General features: G+C 37.7%; 1 protein-coding gene across 2 annotated transcripts in view; it reads left to right on the top strand.

Annotated features, from left to right (window-relative positions):
• Nucleotides 1-18,006, top strand: part of LOC148879278 (long chain acyl-CoA synthetase 6, peroxisomal-like) — a 73,802-nt gene that overhangs the window by 29,471 nt on the left and 26,325 nt on the right. For both annotated transcript variants that reach the window (XM_088960773.1, XM_088960772.1), the window contains exons 10-14: nt 10,147-10,236; nt 10,355-10,434; nt 10,511-10,604; nt 15,796-15,884; nt 15,987-16,075. In XM_088960773.1, the coding sequence (XP_088816899.1) occupies nt 10,147-10,236; nt 10,355-10,434; nt 10,511-10,604; nt 15,796-15,884; nt 15,987-16,075 (442 nt within the window). The remainder of the gene's footprint in view (nt 1-10,146; nt 10,237-10,354; nt 10,435-10,510; nt 10,605-15,795; nt 15,885-15,986; nt 16,076-18,006) is intronic.

Raw genomic sequence — 18,006 nt, 5'->3', positions numbered from 1 at the left:
TTGAATATGAAGCTGGAGAATGAGTTTATTGTAACTCCCTTTGATAAATATAAAGCTCTAGTTGATTTTGGGGAGAACAGAGTAGACTTCTCAACAGTTAATTTTCAGACTGATCTAGGAACTATTACAATCTTCAAATGGAATCCTCTCTTTAATGCCAAAAATTTCTTTATTGAAAATGGGATTCTGGTACGGATAATCGGATTGCCTTTCCATCTTTGGAAGCAAGAAGTAGCAGATGTCACTGCACTGATGTGTGGAGGGAGACTGGGATGGTGCTTACTGGGGAGACCTCCATTCTGTGGCTATTCTCCTGAGCGGAGTGAGGCCTGAAGATATACCAAGGAATGTGGAAATAAGAGTGGAGGGTGTTTTTGTTTCAGTCTGGCTGGCTTCCTCCATTGAAGCAGGCTTGTGGAAGGAAGCTAGAATGGAGGGAGGTGAGGAGTTTGAGGAAGAAGCTGTATATGGAAGAAGTAGATTGGAGGGTTCAAAAAAGACAGGAAGTTATACTAAAATGGGCCAACAATTTCTGGGGGAGCCAAAAAGACTTGGGGCTTATGGAAAGTCAAAGGCTTAAAACACAAGAAACTCCTCTAACGCATAGCAGAACTTTTGCACAGGTGGCTGGGAACACTGCCACAAAAAACTTAAATGTTGAAGAGGGGAGTAAAGAGGTGACAAGTGTTAAAAAACATGTTGAAGTAAGAAACATGGTGGTTGAACCGGGAGTTGAGGTGGGTCGAGTTGGTGGGCTAAGTAGTATTGTGGGGTTGGTTAAGAGCACTGAACCCATGGACATTGTTATTTCTCCTGGGCCAAGGGTGAGAGGAAATCTAAGTTCTCTTAGGCCCAATTTTAAGCCCATAGCTATTAAGGATAAGGTTAAGAGCACGTGACTGAAGTTGGCGGGGAATGGTTGATAGACAATTGTAATCGTTTATCTTCCTCCTCGAGTTCCTTAGCTCGAGTTCAGAAAGCAGGGCAGAGTGTGTATTCTAGTAGCTCTTTTCAGTGGATCCCAACTAAGAGAGGGGGCTAGATTCTGCAGTTTGGCTTGGAGACGAAAGCAGTAGTGATGATGACTATGAGTCAGATGGAGCCTTGAGTTTGGGTAGCCTCGATTTGCAAGCTAAACAAAATCCGATTGAAATATGGAGCTTGAATACGGAGGTGTTGTACTTAGAAGAGGAAGGGGCTACTGTAGTTTTTCCCAAGGAAGAACAAAGGGTAGGAGGTGCTGCGTTTGCTGGACAGATTCCACTATCCCATAATGAAGGAGCCAACGAAAAGTCTCAGGGCGTACATGACTAATTATAAGAGAATAGTTCTCTCTTGTGAGTATGGATAAGGGTGAACTAGGAAGGGGAGTGCTGGGATTGGGTTTTCAAGAGGGTAGGCTAGACAGTGGTGCTTGCTCTACCATGTCTACTCCACAAAAGTCTCCCTGTAAGGAAACGACACCAGTTCCTTGTGCTATCCCAATCCAACTAGGTACGTATGTCAATTTGTTTTTGGTTACTGACCAGTGTATTATGCCTGAAACAAAGGTACTAGCATCCCACCCAGAAGGTACAACAAGGGTAGGACTGGAGGTGGAAGAGTTGGACAAGGGTGCCTTGAAGGGAAGAGTGGGGAGGTAGATAAAAATTGGGGACTGATTTGTACAGAGTTTGAGAATGTCAAACAAAGGGAAGGATATGTAGATGGGTTCAGTGAAATGGTGATGGATAGGGGAAAGCAAAGGGTTGATTATGATAAAGGAGGACTTCAGACTTCAGTTTTGGAAGCTATTGGTGAGGAAGGTCAGGCCGAAGAGAGGGCTGAAAGGAAAGGACAGGTGAAAACTTATAATAAAAAGAGTGAGGCAAAAAGGAATAAGGAAAAGAAGAAACGTTTTGAAGTGGAAAGATTAATTGGTGACATCGAAGGGAAGATAGAGTTTAGTGGTAGAGGTAATAGGAGAAACGGTATGAAGTAAGGAGTGCTGGTTTATGACTAGGGGTGAGCATTCGGTTTATTCAGTTAAAAACTGAATCGAATAAACCGAAATTTAAAAATCTGAACTAAAAAATAAAAACCGCACCGAAACCGAAATTTAGAATAATCAAAATAACTGAAACCAGAATTTTTGGTTATTTTGATTAAAACCAAATTTTAACAATATATACTCTATTATATATATTATAACATATAATATATATTATATATTATAAAGTATATTATGAAATCAAATTTCAGTATATTATATATTAATAACTAAATATATAATCTATTATATATTACATATAATAATAAAAAGTTTGGTTAATTTGGTTAACCGAAATTCTAATTCTAAAACCGAATTAACCGAACCAATTTAACCAGAAACCGAACTGAAAAACCGAAATCAAAATTTTCAGTTCAGTTTTTCGGTTTTAACTGAATAGTGCTCACCCCTATTTATGACTGAAGGTGTTTGCATGATTTGTGCCTATGAGAATAGTTAGCTGGAATGTTAGGGGATTAGGGAGTGCAAGGAAAAGGAGGGTGATAAAGGATTTAATTAGAAAGAAAGGTTTGCCACTGTTATGTTACAGGAAACAAAGTTGTTGAAGTTGGACAGAAGATGGGTAAGGAGTGTGTGGAGGTCAACAGGAGTAAGGTGGACCTCAACCCCTTCTTGGAGAGCCTCGAGAGGGATTGTCACATTATGGAAGGAGGATGTAGTAGAAGCAGTGGAGGAGTTAATAGGGAGGTTCTCGGTTTCCATCAAATTCAAGAATGTAGAGGATAACTTCACTTGGGTGTTAGCCAATATCTATGGTCCTAATAACTATCGAGAAAGGAATGACATGTGGAAGGAGTTGTATGCAATTTAGGGTCTATGGAAAGGTCCATGGTGTTTGAGAGGGAACTTCAATGTAATGTGTTTTTCTGAAGAAACTAATAACTCCCAACAAACCATCACAACTAGCATGTGATGATTGTGAGTTAAAGGAGATTCCATTGTTACAAGATGGATTTACTTGGTCTAACCTACAGAAAACTCCCTTGTGGTCGAAGTTGGACAGGTTTTGTTTTTAATGTTGATTGGGAGAACTATTGGGGAAACTTGGTGTCTAGAGCTTTGCCTAGGGTAACCTCGGATCACTGTCCTATAAGAATAGGTGTCAAAGATCTTATAGATGGACCTAGGCCGTTTAGGTTTGAGAACATGTGGCTAACCCACCCGAACTTTGTGAATAAAGTTAAATTATGGTGGAATGAGGAATTAAGGGGGATAAAATGGAAAGGTGTAAGATTTCATAAGAAATTGCAGAGACTGAGATCCAAAATAAAAGAATGGAATAGGGATCACTTTGGAAGAATTAAGGAGCAAAAAGTGAATCTAATCTCTAGGATAGAAGAGCTGGATGAAAGAGAAGCTCAAGCTAGATTGGAGAAGGGTGATAGAGACATGAGGAAATAATTGAAGGACTTAGAAGATGTCTTATTGAGAGAAGAAATAAGTTGGAGGCAGAAATCGAGGCATAGGTGGATCAAGGAAGATGATGGAAATACAAAGTTTTTTCATGATGTGGCAAATGGGAGGAGGAGAAAGAACTTTGTGTCTAAGATGGAGGTAGGGGGAGGTTTTCATTAATCAGGATGATATTGCTAGGAAGTTTGTGGATCACTTTAAATCGATTTATAGAGGACCCTTGGATGAAAGGTTGGAATTGGAAGGGATAGATTGGCCAAGTCTGGATGAAGATCAAGTTAGGTGGCTGGAAAGAATCTTTGAGGAAGAAGAGATTAGGAAGGCGATGTTCTTAGTGGATAGATCCAAAGCTCCAGGCCCATATGGTTTTACAATAGTCTTTTACCAAGATTGTTGGGATGTGATAAAAAATGATCTTTGTGAGGTTTTTAATGAGTTTGCAGTTAAGCATATAGTTTGCCAAGGCATTAATGCTACTTTCTTGGCTCTAATTCCAAAGAAGTTTGATGCCATCTATCGTAAAGACAACAATCCAATTAGTTTGGTGACTAGTATCTATAAAATCTTAGCAAAGGTGTTGTCTTTGAGGATTAAAGAAATCCTTCCCTCCATTATTAGTCAGGCCCAAGGGGCATTCATCCAAGGATGACAAATAATTTATTAGATCATAGTTGCCAATGAAGGTGTGGAGGAGATGAAGATGTCTAAGCAAAGAGGCTTTGTATGTAAGCTCGATCTTGAGAAAGCCTATGATTTGGTGGATTGGCAGTTTCTAGTAGAGGTTTTGAGGAAGTGTGGGTTCAGGGAAAGATGGTGTGGTTGGATGCTTGGTTGTGTTAGCTCTTGTTACTACTACATCTTAGTAAATGGGGTGGTAAGGGATTTTTTTCCAGCTATTAGGGGTATTAGACATGGGGATCCACTTTCACCTTTTCTCTTTACCTTGGTACCTGATGTGTTCAATCAAATTATCACAATGGATGATAGGGAAGATGTGATAAAGGGATGGAGAATAGGCACAAACCAAATTCCAGTAACTCATTTGCAGTTTGTGGATGACTTGATGATCTTCTATGGTGGTGGTGGTTTTAGTGAGAAGGTGGGAAACCTGAAAGAATTGATTAAAGCCTTTGAAGGAGTGTCCAATTTGAAAATCAATTTAGGAAAGAGCTGCATTGATGGAGTCAATTTGGACTTTGAGGAGGTTGAGGCTATTGCAAATTGTCTTCAATACTCCATTTCTACTTGGCCTTTGTCCTATTTAGGGCTGCCGTTAGGGGCAAACCCTAGTGAGAGTAGGTTCTGGACCCTAGTTATAGAGAAGTTTGAAAAGAGATTAGCTATGTGGAAGAAAAATTACATCTCTTTGGGTGGGAGGATCACCTTGATAAGAGCTACCCTTGTGAACCTACCTACTTACTACCTCTCTGTCTTTAGGATACCATCTAGGGAAGTGAAGAAACTGGAAAAATTAATGAGAGATTTTCTTTGGGAACCGGGAGAAGGTAAAAAAGACCACTTAATCAGTTGAGAGGTTGTGGGGAGAAGCAAAGAGGAAGGAGGATTAGGGCTTAGGAATGTGCTTAAGAAGAATAAATGCAAGCACATGAAAGTGTCCACTGGCGTCCTTCCATTGGCTTCAATCGAAGCTATTCTCACTACCACAGGTGTCCTTCCAGTGGCTTCTATCGAAGCTATTCTCACTACCACAGGCGTCCTTCTAGTGGCTTCTATCGAAGCTATTCCCACTACCGTTGACGTCCAATCTTAAAAACAAAACAAGAAAAAACAAAGAAAAATCAGTCACTCAAGCTATTCCCACTGAACAAATTAGGAAAAAAACGAAATACAAAACCTCTAACTTAACAAAAACAAAGCCCAACAACACTCAAATACAAACCATGACAAAAAATAAATACCATCTTGATATTCTGATCAGCTGCCATGCATACCAAAAATGGAACCCACCTCTAAGAGAGAGAGAGAGAGAGAGAGAGAGAGCTGGAGTGTTTCGAGAAAGAGAGGGAGAGAGGATAGGGGAAAAGAGGGGGGAAAAGAGAGGGGATAGAGTGATGGTCCCTGCCATACCAGAAATGGAACTCAACTATCAGAGAGAGAGAGAGAGATGGAGTGTTTCGAGAAAGAGAGGGAGAGAGGATAGGGAGAAAAGAGGGGGGAAAAGAGAGGGGAAAAGAGAGGGGATATGGTGATGGTCTCGATGTTCCACTGGCTTCCATCGAAGCTATTCTCACTACCACTGGCGTCCTTCCAATGGCTTCTATCGAAGCTATTCCCACTACCACTGATGCCTAATCTTAGAAACAAAACAAGAAAAAACAAAGAAAAACCAGTCAGTCAAGCTATTCCCGCTGAACAGATTAGGGAAAAAGTGGAAATGCAAAACCCCTAAATTAACAAAAACAAAACCCAACAACACTCAAATACAAACCATGACAAAAAATAAAAACCATTCTGATCTTCTGATCAGCTGCCATGCATACCAAAGAGAGAGAAAGGGGCGGGGGGGAATAGGGGATAGAGTGGTGGTCGCTGGCATACCAGAAATGGAACTCACCTATCAGAGAGAGAGAGAGATGGAGTGTTTTGAGAAAGAGAGGGAGAGAGGATAGGGGGAAAAGAGAAGGGATATAGTGATGGTTTTGATGAAATCTGAAACAAAGGACATGAGTTGCAACTGGGGACTAAAGGAAAATGAAAGAAAATGAAATCTGAAACAAAGGGAACGTGTCAGTCTTGATGAAATCTGAAGCAAAGGACCTGTGTTGAAACCAGGGACTAAAGGAAACGTCTGAAACAAAGGGAACGTGTTGAAAGGGGAAAGCACCCCTTTCGTATTAATATATGTATATAGGATAAGTTAATTATTGTTATTAGTTAGTAAGTAATTAGTAATTATTGTTATTAATTAATAATTAATTACTAGAAATGGGTGCTCGCACGTGGGATCTACTCGCACGAGTAGGTTCCATTTCCTGAGTGCAGAGAGCACCCATATCCTTTTAATATATATATATATATATATATATATATATATATATATATATAAGATACTAATGCATTAATAAAATATTCATAAATTAATGATAAATGCTAAGATAATTATTAAATACAAATAAAATAATAATAATAAAGTACTAACAAAATAGTAATTATATATTCATAAAATATTAATAAAATAATGAATGAACTAATATAAAACTGAAAATTTTCACTTGATTCCGTTTCCAATTCCAAATGAACCAAACAACAACAATCGGAATCCGATTTTATTCCTAATTGAACCAAACAAGCATCAGGAATAGGTGATTCCAATTCCGATTCTTGGGGATTTTGATTCTAATTCCAATTTCAATCATGTCCATTAACCAAACAGACCCAAGTTCTTTTTATTTACATTACCTAGAGCTAAGCCTCCCTCCTCTAAGATCTTTAGTCTCTATTTCCCATCTCAACAAGTGATATTTTTTCTCCTCCCCTGTTTCCTATTAGGAAATCCCTCATTACCTTCTCAATCTTCCTAGCCTCTTGTGGAATCCTGAACAATGACAAATAGTATAACGGCAAGTTTGCTAGGGCTGATCTAATCAGAGTAATTCTCCCACCTAAAGATATGTGATTCTTCTTCCAAATTGCTTTTCTTTTTGCATACCTTTCCAACATTGGAGTCCAAAAACTACTCTCTTTGGGATTGGCTCCTAAAGGAAGCCCTAAATAGGGCAAAGACTAACTAGATCTGGAACACTCAAGCCTCTCTGCAATAGCCTCTAGTTCTCTAACCTCCAAATTCATCCTCGCAATGCAACAGTTTTCAAAATTAACTTTGAGATTCGAGATAGCTTCAAATTTCTTTACCAAACTCTTCAAATGCCCTATTGACCCTTGTTCACTCCCTTCACAAAAGATTATGATATCATCCGCACACTAGAGGTGTGTGACTACAATATTATTGCCACCAATCTTCCAACCCTTAATCTCCCCTTCCCTATCCACCTTGGAAATGAGTATGCTAAAAACATCCACCACCACTAAGAGGAAAGGGGATAAGGGATCCCCTTGCCTCAGGCCTCTGCTTGCCTGAAAAAAATCCTTCACCACCCCATTAACCAACACAAGCTTCTCTGCAATTAACTAACACAAAATTGTTGATCTCACTCTTGAGTTGGTAGGTTTTTGCCACATTCAATGCCTTGGAATATGTCTTAGCAACACTATCTCAAATATTCTTTAATGTCTTGGTCCATAAACAATTTCTGCTAATAAGTGGCTACATCAAAATCACCACCCATGGCCATGACCATATAGTTCTTTCGTCCCCACCTAGCATGAAGTGGATTTGTGGCAGTTCATTCTGCAGTATCTCATGTGGTCACTAGTATTTTGGGGTTCTCCCTGAGAGAACTTGTAGATCCATAAGTGTCGTGTTGGTCTTTAGCCCGACCTGCCTAATCTGTCAACTGGTTAATGACCCATTTAGACAAAATTAAATGGGTTGGTCCAACCCAATCCCACCTTGACCCAACCTGACCCACCTGACCCATTAATCCTAGACGTACATAAATCACATAACACAAATTTGAATTTGATTTTTTACTCTATCTAGTCATCTTATAAATTGCAGAATCAAGAGCGTTCTGATGTTTTTAAAAGAACAGACATTCAATTCAAGCAAGCATGAATCTCTAACCAGAAAGTGAAGAGTTTTCTCTTATTTTGAGGGAAATGATAGCCACCATTAAAGGCTTCTTAATCTACAGAAACTATTGAAGACAAAATTGGCAATTCGACCAAAATCTGATACAGCTAGACAAAATTGGAGTAATCATGAAAACAAATTGTTCAAAAAGAAAATACAATAAAATTTTCATTAGAGAGAGAAGTACCTTCTTCATTTCGCAAGACTTGTATTTGAGATCTGAACTCTCTGAAGAATTCAGCAAAGAAAGAAGAGAACATGAGAAAATAACAGCCACCACAACCAATCCATGATTTCTCCATGGATCTTTACAATTTGTTTGGACAAATTTTAGATCTTCATTGCTTTTTGTTCTGGAATGAAAACAATTAATCTACTGTATCCACATAAAGAGGACTTCTAGTATATCTGGAATACAACACATCTACTTGTTCTAAACTGTAACAGAGATTCTATTGTCGAGAACTCGAGATCAAACAGTTGTAAATGAGATTTCAATCCGGACATAAAAACTTTTCAAGTCAAGACAAGATTGAAATGGAAGTGTGGTTTGCTATTGTTTCTGAAAGCTCTGCTCCTTCAAATCAGAGATGCATTGAGGGATCAAGTCACAGAACCTGTGGTTTCTTGAATTTTTTTAGTTGTTAAGATAAATATGGAATGATTCTGAAATCTGAATTGTTCTCACTTCTACGAGATAAAGAAAGCTTAAACAATCTGAGATTTAGTTGAAATCATAGCAGAGATTAATAATCCTTCTTAATTCAAAAGGTTTCTGGAGTTCATTCCACAAAAGGCAATGAACCAGAGACTGGGGGGGGCTTCGAAATAACGAGTTACCGATTGGATAATCATAACCCAACCCACCCAAACTATTAATTGTCCCTTTATTTGCTTAACCAACATGTCAATGACCTGGGACTAAATAAATACAACCCAACCTGTAAATTGATGAGTAGGTTGGGCGGGTTAGTGGGTTGGGTTTAAAAATTGCCACCCCTAGGTTCAACCAACCCTGACACCAGTATAGGAAGGGAGAAATAGGGGTGCTCTCACCTGACACCTCAGAAACCTCTGAAAGGGTTGTCGATCTCAAGTAGAATATAAAATTGGTTGATTTACACCTAATTGCAAATTCCACATCCACTCTTTAGCATCCAATCAAAATAAGGTCCGAAATCTCAGATTTTCTTGTTTTTTGGGCAACACACTCTAGGAATCACTTCTAGGCATCAAACAGAATTGAATTCCTAAAATCCTCATAACAAGCAGGCTACATCATTAGAAGTGATCAGCCTCTTCAATTCTCTATGCACACTGCCGATCCTAATAATGCACATGCATCCCACATAGGGAAATGAGTAGGTAACTCTGCTCTCATACAAACTTGTGTTGTAATGTAGTAAAACAGAAAGAAAAGTAGCAGAGTTATGAAGGAGAATGAAGGAAGAAGAAAGGAGGATTCTGGGAGAAAACACCAAATTGTGAGGGCTGTTATGGCTCCAATTACTATTTATACTGGTTGCTGGAAATAAGATACCAAATTACAAATATGCCCCTGGAAAGGGTTTTATTTTTGGACAATTGCATTCATTTCCAATGAATGGATTTTAGAAGTTGATCCCTTTCAGATGCCGCTCTTGCACATTGTTGAATTAAATGCTTGTGAATTGTGTAGATCTAGTGGTCTTTAACTTCTATGCATGTTTTTTTGGAGAAATCTTTTATTACAATTTGTTAAATTTTGTGTTCATCTGTTTTACTTCAATGAAGGGGTTTTTCATCTCTATTGGATTTATTGAATGTGGTCGTCTTGTTTTATTGGATAAAGCTATTTCACTGTATCTCCTTTCTGATCATGGTTTTAAAGCTAATGTATGTCTACAATCTTGATTTGTACATTGTAAACAATTTTTTTAGCTCTTACAAGATTAATTGCTTTTGAATGATATAAATGGATGTAATGTAGGGCCGCAGTAGTCCTCATCCTTTTTGCCCTTCAAATCCTGAAGATATTGCAACCATCTGCTACACTAGTGGTACAACTGGGACACCAAAGGTATCATATTTTGGTTTCCTGTTGACTGAGTTCTTTAACTTGTAACCTAAAGTGTTTATCCAGTAATATTTTGGTTCCTTATATTAACTACAGATTATGGTTTTGTTCCTATGAGAAGGGAGCTGTATTAACTCATGGAAACTTGATTGCAAATATTGCTGGTTCCTGCCATACCATCAAATTCTACTCCTCAGATGTGTGAGTTTTTATTTTTTGTTTTTATTTTTTATTCTGTGCACATCCTTTTACTGAAGCTATTCGTTGCATTTGACAGTTACATATCTTATCTTCCTTTGGCACACATTTATGAACGGGCTAACCAAGTTATGGTAGCATACCATGGAGGTGCAGTTGGTTTTTACCAGGGGGTTTGTGTCTCAACTTAGTTTCACGCTAGCAGCAATTGTGTTAGTTTTTTGACATGATTTTTGCATATAATTGGTTATTTTTGTTACATGGTTTGATTTAAGAACAATAGAAAATGTTTTTAGTACAATAAAAAAACGTTTTTAAGAACTTCTGTGCTAATGCACATTTTCAGCATCCAGAGTGATGTTTAGACTATCTGATACTTGGGTATTCTGAAAATCTATCTTCTTTTATGGTTCTTGAGGAACATAATTGTTTTTTTCTTATCAGTAACAAGAATCGACTTTATTAAGTATAAATAAGTGTGAAATACAACACTACTTTCCAAATGACTTTTTAGAAGTAGAGAGAAGTTTGGGTTAGTCATTGCCTGACATGACAGGCTTAAAAACTGAATATCTAAAATTGTAAGTTATCATTGAGCCTGGCATTCGCCATTCTAAGAAATTTTTGTTCACATCCATCCTTGCAAAACTGTCAACCAAGCTATTTTCCGACCTTGAAATCCACCTGAACAAGCAATTCAGATTGGATGCCAAGAGCTTTAACTTAATCATAATATACCCTTGATTAACATGGAGGTCCAATGCACTTTGCACTCAAAATATAAAATGAACTTTCACTATTGGTATTGGCATCATTGGGATTAGAAAATGTTAGGTTCATGTGAAGCATAAAAACATGTCTTGACCATAAAGAAAGGTTTCTAGGTAATAGGAAGCAGGGAATGAGATTTTCTAAGTAATACTATGTCAGGAGGGAATGTCGCTTGGTCTAGGAATTGGAAATGAATTATTTCTAGTCGGTTTGTATCTGGAATGTTCCTAGTGTATCCATATATATAGAGGTCCGCAAACAACATGCATCATGGAATAGTCAATTCATCTATGATCAGTGCAAATAGATAAGGGCTAAGTGCTAAACCTTGGTTGTTGCCCCTTTAGACATATCCTTAATCAGGTCTGTATACCTAATTTGGACCACTTTCTTTTCCAAAACCCACCATATTATTTCTCTAGGAACTCTATCATAAGCCTTTTTTGGATCAATGAACACCATATTAAGATCTTTCTTCTTCTTTCTAAACTTTTTTATCAATTGCCTCAAAAGAAATATAGTTTCCATGGTTGATCTCCTTGGCGTAAAGCCAAATTGGTTTTCTGATACACTTGTCCCAAGTCACAATCTTTGTTCAATTATTCTCTCCCAAAGTTCTATAGTGTGGCTAATGAGTTTAATCATTCGATGGTTATTACAACTTTGTATATCATCTTTATTCTTAAATATAGGCACCATATTATTCTTTCTCCAATCATAATGCATCATCTTTTCTTTTACTATTTTATTAAAATGCTTTTCCATCTTTGTTTGATTTCTTCATCTTTTACCAACACTCTTTGATCATCTTTAATGCACCTAACATGGTTTATATCTCTGCCTTTCCTTTTTCTCAGTTTTGCTAGTTTATATATTCCTTTTTCTCCCTCCTTAGTGTTTAATTTATGGTCAAGCTCATAATAAGCTCTACATTTAGCTTCATTCACTTTCTTTTAAACTTCATTTCTTATGATTTTATATTTTCTGCATTTTTAGCCTTTTGCCATTTTTTGTAACATGTTCATTTTAATCTAATAATATTTTGACCTCTTCATCACACCACCAAGTTTTTTAGTATTTTTAGCCTTTGCTACTTTCTTGATGTTTTTTGCCATTTCAAGCCAAATATCGTTAATCTTTCCATCTAAATTTAAATTCCATTTTATTATCAACTTGTTTCTAAATTGAGCTAGCGTTTTCTTCTTTTAGGTTTTTCCACCTACACCTATTTTCTTCCCTATTTCTCTTCCATTTCCTAATGCGCATTTCTACCACCACTAATCAATTTTGTGTTATTAAGTTTTCTCATGGAATAACTTTGTAATCTTTACACATCATTCGTTCTGTTCTCCTAATAAGGAAAAATTATTTAACATATGTTTAATCTACTTGTAAATGTTATTAAGTGTTTATCCTTCTTTTGGAAAAAACTGTTTAAAATTTCTCTGTCATAAGCTATTGCAAAATCTAATAATCTATGTCCTGATTCATTCCTCTCCCTATATCCAAATCCTCCATGTACTATACCATATCTTATACTTCTTTTGAAGGGATAGGATATCCATCACATGAACGCCCAAAGATTGCGGAATAAGGGGTGGATTTCAAAAATTTTTCTCTCCCTTCAATTGGGAATCGCATTCCCTATTTAGAAAATCATATTTTCAAGGATCATTCTTGAACCATAAACTGAACCAGATCTGAACCAAAAGGAGTAGGAAGGGATTATACCTGATACGGAGAAACAATATCTCTCAATGGAGGTGTTTACGCCCAAGGAAGGATCCAAAATCTGCTCCCACTGAAGATGGCGCAGTGCAGGAAGGAGCATAATCAACAGTGTTCTTCCAAAAGAACTTGACCCTTCGCAAGAATCAACATGATGACTTGTGAATACAGCTCCAATCAATCTTTTCTCCAATTGATTGTTATCAAGATCAAATCTTGATTACTCCTGTAGAGTAGGAGATCGAACTGCTGGAGGCGACGACTGCAGGAAGGAGGCGGCAAGAGAGTATTCGTAGGGAGCAGAAATTCTCTCTTCTTGTGATTTCAGCTCTGAAGATAGGAGTTGTAAATTGCATGTCTAAAGGCTGCCGCCCCCTCCTTTTATAATCTTAAAGGGATCAACTCCTAATCCCATTAGGAGTTGGTGATCCAAATCATATTTGGATTAGAAGTCCCTTTAAGTGATAAGGGATAACCCTTATCTTATTTGCAGATAAGATCAGCCATCTCTTAATCTAATTAGGAGGCTTCCAGATCTAAATCTTATTTAGATCTTGGACTCTTTAAGTGGATAGGGTCTGGGCCCAATCCTATCAGTTGATCCATCTCAGAATTCACCCCTAAGTGACTAATCAAATCAGCCCAGTTCGAAATGGGCTTAAGGCCCATTTAAGGTTATGTATTCACTTAGCCTTCCAAACTACTGCCCAGTTGGGCTTCCTTGTATGGCATGGGACCCAAACATTGATCTACACATCAGCCACATGGGTTCAGCCTAGCCTTTGTTACAAGGCTTGGCCGAATACACTGTTATGGACAGTGCACCCCCTGAAACCCATCTCATGGGCTCTATGGGCCCAACACTTACCCTAAGTGGTCCCTGGGCCAAGCCACCTTGTAACACCCAGGGACTGTGGGCAGATGCAAGATTAGCTCATCAGGTATTATCCTCAATGGTCTTACACTTAACCTCTCAGCCCATAATGATCATACACTGCCTGACAAGAAATGACCTCTCCCTCGGCTGCAAGGAACAGTGTTGCACTCTCTACTTATATGGATCCCGGGAATTAAAACTTTTTTGCAAACCTTTTAGAAACCATTATATATATACTTTTATATCTCACATAAAATATATTTTGCAAAACAAATCTCAACGATTGAAATCGACTGCCGACAGTCTTGGTTTCCATCAGTGAGAGTGCATCCTTGATCATTACCTTTGTCCGACAAAGGGGCTGATCCTGTCACTATGATCACCCACTTAGATGCATTCTCAGACTGTCCCAACATACCCAGGTTTTGACCCCTGCTAAGGATCTCACTGATTGGTACATCAAAGATAGCCCAATCCGACGCCTAGTGCAGTATCATAATCAAGTCTAGGGGTTGGGTGTAACATTCCAGTTTTGCCCATCAATCTCCAAGGTTCAGGGCAATACTGGAAATCTGGTCCAGTTCAAAGATTCAATTAATCCTACACTATATGTGCCTAGGGTCTCACCCTGGTAGCTGAGACAGGCCACCCCGACCGACTTGGTGGCACCACAGTGTCAGCCTTGTCAGGATAGGTCTCCTCAGACCGACCCACTGGCTGTGAACATTCTAAACTAACACGAGTCTCATTAAGTGTTCAGTTTAAGGGTATTACACAGAAATATACGAAGGGAACATGAATCAAATATGCACATTTTTCATTTACAATAAACTCACAAAGTACATCATTTTGATTGAAGCTAAGGGCATACAAAACTGTCTAACATCTTTTCCCTATGTCATTTAAGTCTCCTATAAAATTCTTCTCTTCGTTTGGAATTTCTTGGACTAATCCTTTTGAGTTTTCCCAAAATTGTCTTTTAATGTTTTCTTCTAAAGCTACTTGAGGTGCATAAGCACTAATTATGTTAATGACTTCCTCCTCTTAAAACAAGTCTAATTAAAACGAGTTAGGGTGCAACACACCATTTATGCAAAATGCCCTAGCATGAGCACAAAAAGACAAATCAGGATCCATAATCATGAGGGTTTGGCAGAAGTTTTAGTGTTAGTTGCCAACTTGACACAACTCTCCTTTATCCGGGCTTAGGACCAGCAGTGTAAGATAAACTCACACTGGTAGTGTTAAGAAAAGGAAATATATATACCAGGACCAAAACCTGTTGCGTTACTGCTTGGCCATGCGCCAATTTGATTTATATTCAACACTAATAAAAGACTAATATTTGTCTTGGTTGTTCATCAATTATAGTCTAAATATCTATGGAATCGATTAAAATGTTGTTAGGATTTTCCACGTGTAGATGTAGAATTAAACTGAATTTATTGATCATTATATATAATTCAATTAAGATATTATATGAAAGTATGATTCCTTCTATTCTATACAATTAAGATATATAGCAATTTAGCATTATGGGCATTGACTCTTATAATTGTTAAACCAGTCTAACGATTCTAGATTCTTCTTTTGATAAATAGATCCTTTATCTTTTTTTAAATTCATCAACATATAGTTTTTTATTGTTATTCTTCAACATATATTTTCATTCTTTAATATAAGTTACCATTGATTCTGGATTAATCTAATAATTTGTTTGGTGATCATCATCATCTAAGCCTTATCCCAACTATATTGGGTTGGCTACATGAATCCCATTTCACCATTCTGTTTTGTTTAATGCTATATCCATTACTAAATTATGAACGCTTAAATCATTTCTTATTATTTTGACCGATGTCCTTTTGGTCTGCCTCTAGGTACTATGATGTGATCTAAGTCCAAAATTTTTGTAGACATTGACAAAGAAAAGCTTACTATTTTCTTCATTAAATACTCATATGCTGAATGTTGCCTTTCGTTTGCAGGACAATTTAAAATTGATGGACGATATGGCTGCTCTAAGACCAACTATATTCTGCAGTGTCCCTCGACTATATAATAGAATCTATGCTGGGTAAACTAATGTTCAATAGTTAAATTGAATTTTCTCTATGCCTACAATTTGTATGGGCATTCATTTTTGACTTGGTCTGCAATTGCTATCTTAAAACTGCAGTATTATAAATGCTGTAAAGACATCTGGTGTTCTAAGGGAGAGTCTGTTCAATGCTGCATATGATGCCAAGAAACAAGCAATAATGAGTGGTAAACGAATTGACAACTAGATGCATTTTACACGAAAGCAAGGAACTTTTGACTGCCTTTTTTTTGTCCCTGGTTGTCAATACTATGAACAATGTATAACCTATAGCACCTACATTCTTTAAACAAGAAATATGTACATTTGGATTTTGGAATATTATAAGTGAGTCGAGCAAGAAACACATCTATTAGGAAGACTGGGGCTTCATTTGGTTGCCAAGAAAATGCAAGAAAGTTGAATCCAGAAAAGACTTTCTAGGTAACACTATCTGAGATTATTTGGTTGCTAAGAGGCCTGTGGGCCCCAATTGTCAGATTTACCAATTAAGGGACTTGGGCATGGAGATACAACACTCTAACTAGGGTGTGACCTCTCTTGCTAAATGTCCCATGCTTTTAGCATTTTGGCTCACCAATAGATGGGCTTTATATAATGGATTATCTAGGCCAAAAATAAGTAGTCTCTAAATTCTATGGTTACATGGTTCTATGTATTCACCAATTTAGATATGACTCATTTATGCTTGTTAATGACATTGTACTGTTTTGTAAGGACATTGGGGGTGGGTGGAGCTAGGAACCTATAATTCTTGCTCAAGTTCTTTGAGTTGATTTCAAATAAAAAAATTAATTTTGATAAGAGTTGTGTGACCAGCATTAGCATGGAGGAGGATGAAGAAGAGGACGTTAGGAGGTTCTTTCCTTGAAACACTTAGGTCTTCCCTTGGGAAGTAATCCTAGAGCCAACTTTTTTTGTAATCCGGTGGTGGAAGAGGGTAACAAAAAAAATTGTCTGCTTTAAAAAGGAACTTCATTTCTTTAGGAGGCAGAATTACTCTAGCTGAATCAACCTTGACCTACATGCATATACTTTTTGTCAGTTTTTAGAATTCCGAGGTCAATAGCAAACGGATGAAAAGTTAATAAGGGATTTTTTATGGGGAGAATGGTACCAGAAAACTTGGCTCTGCTTGTACAGCGGTTATGGAGATATCCATTGGCAACATTCATGGTGGGATGATTGAAGGATGGGATGCTAGATTGGTTCACAAAGCCACACTTGCTTTTCCTTGGAAAGCCATTTCCTTTGTTCTGCCTTCATTTCATGAGTTTGTTGTTGATGATGCATTAGATGGCAGTAGAGATTTTGGGAGGATTAATAGTGGGGTGATAGGCCTCTTAGAGATCAGTTCCCCTGGGTTTACTCCCTCTTCAAATCCATTTCCTGTTTTGTCTCATTTTCCAATGGTGGTTTCTCTTGTGATCTTGCGTTGAGGGGAGGGGTGAGGGACTTTGTATTTGAACAGGTAGCTGTGCATTTATAGTCTTTAGAACGAGTTTTATTGGGTCCTTCCAAATTTGGCTCCAGAATTTGGACCCTGGCTCCTTTGTGGAAGCTCTTGTTTTACCTTCTTCCTCTATTATCACGTTTACATTTAGATATACTTGGCTTGGGTGAGGAATTTTGTTCAGAGGTCTTCCCGAAATTCTATACTTGTGAGAATCTGTGAAAATGACACCTAATTGGTGCACATGTGTTTTATGTGTGATGCAAATGAGGAAACTACTTTCTATCTGCTAATCTCCTATAGTTTCACTTCTTGTATTTAGGGTTGGTTTCTAGCTCCTTTGGTTATAGGTAGGTTCATCCAAATATGTGAGCCACATCTTTTTTTGCCCTTTCCTGATTTCCCTAAATGAAGGGGAATGGTACTTAGGAGATGCACTAGAGTGGCCATTCTATGGATGGTTTTATTCTAAAGTTCTATCTAGAAAGCCAAGACTGGTCTTGCATGGGGTGGTGGGTCCAACCCAAATGGCTTCTGTGGAAGGCAAGCAAATCCTTGATGGGGTGATGATTTTTTTTTTTGATCAGCAAAAAGATTGTTTCATTAATTAAACTATGTGGAGTTAATTACAGACTGATGACCCAA

The sequence above is a fragment of the Nelumbo lutea genome, chromosome 1 (assembly GCF_056320005.1).
Source record: "Nelumbo lutea isolate HS-2025 chromosome 1, American lotus-T2T, whole genome shotgun sequence".
In the NCBI taxonomy this organism is placed as follows: Eukaryota; Viridiplantae; Streptophyta; class Magnoliopsida; order Proteales; family Nelumbonaceae; genus Nelumbo; species Nelumbo lutea.
Note: the sequence above shows the minus strand (reverse complement) of the source record. Positions and strands in the feature narration are given on the sequence as shown.